This window comes from Bison bison, unplaced genomic scaffold, assembly GCF_000754665.1.
Source record: "Bison bison bison isolate TAMUID 2011002044 unplaced genomic scaffold, Bison_UMD1.0 scf7180017864267, whole genome shotgun sequence".
In the NCBI taxonomy this organism is placed as follows: domain Eukaryota; kingdom Metazoa; phylum Chordata; class Mammalia; order Artiodactyla; family Bovidae; genus Bison; species Bison bison.
In genome coordinates this window covers 1,647,001-1,653,000 of record NW_011494839.1, presented here as the reverse complement: position 1 = coordinate 1,653,000, position 6,000 = coordinate 1,647,001, and the positions used below count along the sequence as shown (strand labels likewise).

At 49.1% G+C, this 6,000-nt stretch overlaps 2 protein-coding genes across 5 annotated transcripts in view; one reads left to right on the top strand and one right to left on the bottom strand.

The window, feature by feature from the left end:
- COPS5 (COP9 signalosome subunit 5) overlaps positions 1 to 1,506 on the bottom strand; it is a 19,607-nt gene extending 18,101 nt beyond the window's left edge. The window contains exon 1 of the mRNA XM_010848456.1: positions 1,205 to 1,506. Coding sequence (XP_010846758.1) covers positions 1,205 to 1,347 — 143 coding nt within the window. The 5' untranslated portion in view covers positions 1,348 to 1,506. The remainder of the gene's footprint in view (positions 1 to 1,204) is intronic.
- Positions 1,507 to 4,377: 2,871 nt separating this feature from the next.
- The window catches only part of CSPP1 (centrosome and spindle pole associated protein 1), a 113,642-nt gene continuing 112,019 nt past the window's right edge, over positions 4,378 to 6,000 (top strand). For 3 of the 4 annotated variants that reach the window (XM_010848452.1, XM_010848451.1, XM_010848455.1), the window contains exon 1: positions 4,446 to 4,528. The gene's annotated coding sequence lies outside the window, so the exon portion shown is untranslated. Of the gene's footprint in view, positions 4,529 to 6,000 lie in introns of all 4 variants that reach the window. The other variant, XM_010848454.1, reaches the window with a different exon arrangement.

Here is a 6,000-nt window from a genome sequence, read left to right as displayed (position 1 = left end):
CAAGACATGAATTAAAATCTTCACTCCTCTATCTACTGGCAAAAACAGTCCATTATTGTGCTTCTATTACATACATTCTAGACCCTTTTTTATACATGCCCTGATCTAATCTTTATAACATCACCAACAGATAGGTCTTTTTTCTCTTTTACAGATAAAAAAGATAAGTAAATTTCAACTAATTAGTTATACTTGTGAGATTTGATTTTCGGTCTTAACTGTTGTTCACTTAAGAATTCATTGCCTCTGTGTAATTATGAACTAAGTTATTTACTATATTTGCTTGTTTTCATATATGCAGAAAAGGAATAAAAATACTTCGTTGTCATAAAGATTAAGTGACATATGCAAATTCCCAGCTCAAAACTCAGCCTGTAGTTAAGTACTCAGTAAACACTGCTGAATCTGAATTCCCACAGGTAAAGCTTGCCTTGGAAAAACCTGTGAGACAGATGAAATGGTTTTTGTTGTTGACCACCGCTTTCCTGTCTATCCATTAGAGAGACTGACCTTTTTACTCTTTCCATACAATATCTGCTGTCAGGAAAGGATAAATACCGCTGCAAAGAAATCTTGACCTGTCATCACTCCGAGGGACACATGAGTTTTGCTAAGGGGCAAAAAACCTTAAGTTCTATTGATAAAATTTACAGCTTCTGTAAAAAAATGGTGGAGTAAACATTGTGGGAGACTGAGTAGAGCCTCTTTGTTGTTTCTGAAATAATTACCAGCAAAAAAGAAGCAATTATAGATATAAAAGATTACAGACTAAAAAAAGCTGGCGCATAATTATTTTAGAGACCATTGGATTGACTCAATATCTGAAGATAGCTGTAGTCCCAGTCTGAAATCAGCTGAAGATCCCAACAAAGTGTATATCGACACAAGGTTCAAGGCAGAGTGTGGAGTATCTCTAACAACACGGGGGCTGAGAAGTGAAAGCCCAAACTACCGCTTGTCGTTTTCCTCTTCCATTCTCCCAAGGCAAACGAGACAGAAAGGGGGAATCAAGCAAGCCCCAGTGGAGGGTCTTACGCTTTATTTGCGGGGATAAAAAGGTAAAATAAAATTTCTTAGACGATTCCTTTTCCTCCTTGCTGCAGAGGGAAAGACAAGCTCTCTATCCCCAACTCTCACTGCCCCTGGGTCTCTTAAAAGTCCCGCCACCCCTCCCTCCCCTGCGTTTCGCCAGGGACCTCCTCACTCCTTAGTCCAGGGCTTCGCCGCCAGGATTTCTTGCTGCTGTTTCTTGTCGTATTTGTAGATTTCATCGACACTCTGGGCTTCCTGCATGTTGTTGGCTAGCTCCCACGTTTTCTGGGCCATGCCACTCCCGGAAGCTGCCATCGCCGAGGAATCTGATAAGCTGTCGCCTCCGCAATCGAGACGCAACTTTATCTCGCTAGGTTTTCGGGCGTGGGCTCCGGACCCACCCCACCGCAGGTGCAAACTCACACTAGGCTCTCGGGGCAGCCATGACACCCAGCACCGGAGGTGAAGTTGGTACGGACCATCCGCGGGATGGCGGGGGTCCTTGGGGGACGCGGCTATATACACAGCAGTTACACAATAGTTAAGAGGCAGAGGAGTCGTCTCATTACTGAAAAGAGAACTTACTATCTTGGAAAATTATATGTGTGAAATAGGACGAAAACAGTAGTTACCTAGGGAATGGTATAGCCTTCTGTACCGGAAGAAGGGCATGTAACGTTATGCCAGAAACTGGAATTGGCCCTCCTTGTTCGTTCTGCGCAGGTTCGGCTTCCGCCATATTAAAAATGGGAGTGAGAGAAGTCGCTCAGTCGTGTCCGACTCTTTGCGACCCCATAGACTAGCCTATCAGGCTCCTCCGTCCATGGGATTTTCCCGGCAAGAGTACTGGAGTGGGTTGCCATTTCCTTCTCCAGAGGATCTTCCCGACCCAGGGATTGAACCCGGGTCTCCCTCATTGTAGGCAGACGCTTTACCGTCTGAGCCACCAAGAAGCTGCAATGGGGCAAAGAACTGTTTTTACGTGGGTGTAAGCAATGGCAAATGACACGACTGAGCGACTACACTTTCACTTCATGCATTGGAGAAGGAAATGGCAACCCACTCCAGTGTTCTTGCCTGGAGAATCCCAGGGACGGGGAAGCCCGGTGGGCTGCTGTCTCTGGGGTCGCACAGAGTCGGACACGACTGAAGCGACTTGGTGGCAGCAGCAGCAGCAGGTACTCTTAAGATTGTTGAAAGCCAAAAAAAAAAAAAAAAGATGTCTATGGAAAAGTAGACATAGAAGTAGTTCCGAATGCCGCTTTTGAGAGAATGATAACATGGCATCGTAGTTTACTTCCAGATGAATCATTGCACATGCGTAAAGCCCTTTGACTTGTAGTGGTTTGGCGCAAAACTTTCCTAGAGGGGCGTTCTCTAGCGTCTCAAGGTGGCCATGGAAACTTGTGGATGGCTATGGTCGTGCCTTTTGGCGCATTTGTAAAAATAACATCTATACGAGCTATTAGTGTTTTGCCAAGTGTCCAGTACCCACTTCTTGAAACAGTTTACAGTTTAATCTTATACATTCCACTGTGGAACCACTTCTGTCCCCTAAACCGAATTAATCTAGGGGGAATATGTTGTCACCCACCACTTCATGGGAAATAGATGGGGAAACAGTGGAAACAGTGTCAGACTTTATTTTTCTGGGCTCCAAAATCACTACAGATGGTGACTGCAGCCATGAAATTAAAAGACGCTTACTCCTTGGAAGGAAAGTTATGACCAACCTAGATAGCATATTGAAAAGCAGAGACATTACTTTGCCAACAAAGGTCCGTTTAGTCAAGGCTATGGTTTTTCCTGTGGTCATGTATGGATGTGAGAGTTGGACTGTGAAGAAGGCTGAGCGCCGAAGAATTGATGCTTTTGAACTGTGGTGTGGGAGAAGACTCTTGAGAGTCCCTTGGACTGCAAGGAGATCCAACCAGTCCATTCTGAAGGAGATCAGCCCTGGGATTTCTTTGGAAGGAATAATGCTAAGGCTGAAACTCCAGTATTTTGGCCACCTCATGCCAAGAGTTGACTCATTGGAAAAGACTCTGATGCTGGGAGGGATTGGGGACAGGAAGAGAAGGGGACGACAGAAGATGAGATGGCTGGATGGCATCACTGACTCGATGGATGTGAGTCTGAGTGAACTCCGGGAGTTGGTGATGGATAGGGAGGCCTGGCGTGCTGCATTCAGGGGGTCGCGAAGAGTCGGACACGACTGAGCGACTGATCTGATCTGATCTGAAGAGTTAATACAGTGTTTAATTATTTCATTTATTTGCTTGTTTTTAGGTATCCTTCTTTCTTCTCCTATCCCCCATTCCACACTAGATTCTAAGTTCCAAAACACAGGGACCGGGTCTCTATTCCTTGTTTTATCCCTAATACCTACCATAGATGCTCAGTGTTTATATTACTGGGAAAAATAAAGAGGGAGGGCGGGGGGTAGTTTCACCTCCGCAACTTCAACTTTTAGTTACCTTGAAAGTTTGCATAAGTGGTCAGCGTTGCCTGGAGTGCTTTCCCCTTACTTTTCTGACTGGGAGCTCATAGTAATATTTAAAAAGAGAGCTCAAAGATCTCTACCATGCAATCATTCTCAACTTCTTTCTCTCTCCAGTCATCTTCCTTCCACGACGAATCTAAATGTCTGTAGGTGCTTCTGTAGCTGTTACACATTGAAATAATGTGTTTGTTTACTTGGAAGTTTTCCTTTTCACTGTAAGCGGGTGCACTCTGCTCTGGGTTGTATCCTCCACTCCTAGAAAGGTGTGTGACATTTAGTTAAGACAAACATATAGGAATTACGGAATCCACAGCCCCACCTGCGGTTTTGACATTATCTTTCAAACCCTCATACAAGGTGACTTGAGATAAAGGAGCCTTAGCTGCACTGGCCTGGGAAGCTAGAGAGAGATCTCTTTTCTAGTGGTGATATATGGCCACTAAATATTCGGGTGAACTGAGTATTTTGAAATTAGTAATAAAGTCTAGGACAAAACGTTGACCAGACTCCTGAGGGAGCAATAGTGCCCGGAGAGGTGTGCCAACAGTTTTTCTCTACCTTTTCCCCTGTCTGTCCCCTCCAGGCTCCCCCTACCCACCTCCCCCAGGCTCTGAACAGAGGCCAGCTAGGGCTTGGAAGGTTTGAAGTGGGGAGAATCAGTTTAGCCTCGGAAAGTGGCTCCGGCTGTTCAACAGTCTCAGGCGGAGTCCGAGCCCAGATTCGGGTGAGCCCTGCGAACCGCCGGGCGTCCATGCGGCCTCCGGGGCGGCAGGGGGCGCCCCCCGCCGCGAGCCTCTGCCCCGCGGCCGCAGTGGGGCGGGGCCACGCCCGGCCGTTGGCGAAGGGCGGGCGGAGGGCTCGGCCTGAGAGGCGGAGCCCGGGTGGCTTGTCACACCGTTCCCGCGCTGGGCGACTGCCGTCGCTTCTTCGGACCGCGGCTAAGAGCCTCGCTAGAACGCTGTGCTGTTCCCCGACGCCAGACCGCTTAGCTGAGTAAGCGTCCGTCGGCCACGGTGGGGAGCGGGCCTGTCAGGGTGTGGCCGGGCTTGAGGAGCGTCCCGGGGCTGGGTTCGCGGCTGAGGGCCTCACTGGGGGCCAAGGTCCTGGGGTTACCTGGGTTGGGGTGGGGTTCCCTGGGTACTGGGGTCTCGTGGCCGCCGGGCTGTGGTTGGTGTCTAGCAGCTGCGGGCCCCGGGGTCCCGGACCTCTCTGGGGTTTCGCTGCAGCGTGGCTGGGGGCGGTGCTCGGTGCCCGGGTTGCCCTGTGCGTGAGGGTCTCGCCGTCGCCAGACCGGCCCGGGGCGGTGCCTTGGTTACGTGGTCTGGACTCCGGGCCGCAGATCCCACCGCCGCCGCCGCCCTGGGTGCTGTTGAGACCCGGTTGCCTGACAACGCGTTGACGCTTCCCGAGGAGACTGCCACCCACGGCGCCGGCGCCCGGAGACCAGCTGCGCCTCGGTTCGCGTGCCTCCCCTCCCCATCAGCCTCTCTCCGCTGCTCGCCAGTGCCTGTGGAAGCACCATTCCTTTCACTCGGGGCTGGTTAATGGTTAACGTTTATTGAGTGCTTGTGCCCCAGCGCTGTTTCTCAGTGCTTTGTTTGCAAGTAAAATTGGATTCCCACAGCCCTGTGAGGTCGGCGCTGCTATTACCCAGTTTCCCCCGGGCTCCTTGAGCTTGAACCTGTTGTTTCTATTTGCCTTGATTTTAGGATAGTTACCTGCGATTGGAATCGCGTTTGCAATAACTTAGCACTGGGATTCATCCTTTGAGAGAAGCTGGGTCTCAAGATTATAGGATGAAGTTTAGCTTGGGTTTCTGGGAAGACTAATTTCTATAGTAAACCACTACCTCGATTCCAAACACCTTGGGAAATGCAGGAGTCTAATAGTAACCAATATGAGTTTGTAAAAAGCCTACACAGACGGCGTTCAACTTTGCATGAAAGAATGGCTTTTCATGTTCATAAGCAAAAATGAATCCTATGGTAACCCATAAAATGTTGCTTTCTTTTCTGCATATTTCTTCTTGCTATAAGTGCACTGACTTTCTGTATGTTGAAGTGCTCCCCAAGGATGAAATTTTGAGTCTCCTTCGCACGTGGCGCAAGTGGTAAAGAACCCCTCCTGTCAGTGCAGGAGGCCTAAGAGACGAGGGTTTGATCCCTGTGTTGGGAAGATCCCCTGAAGGAGGGCTTGGCAACCCACTTCAGTATTCTTGCCTAGAGAACCCCATGCACAGAGGATCCTGGAGGTCTGCAGTCCATAGGGTCGCACAGAGTCGGACATGACTGAAGTGACTTAGCACCCAGGGACGCAGTACAGATAACCCGATGAAAGGGAGCAGGTGGTTTTAGATAGGATAAATTGAAAAAGGGTGCTTTCACTGAATGGATCTGGTTGTGCCTTCCACAGACACAGACACATACAGAGGCATGATGATGGATTGCTTAGAATGAGTTCCTCTA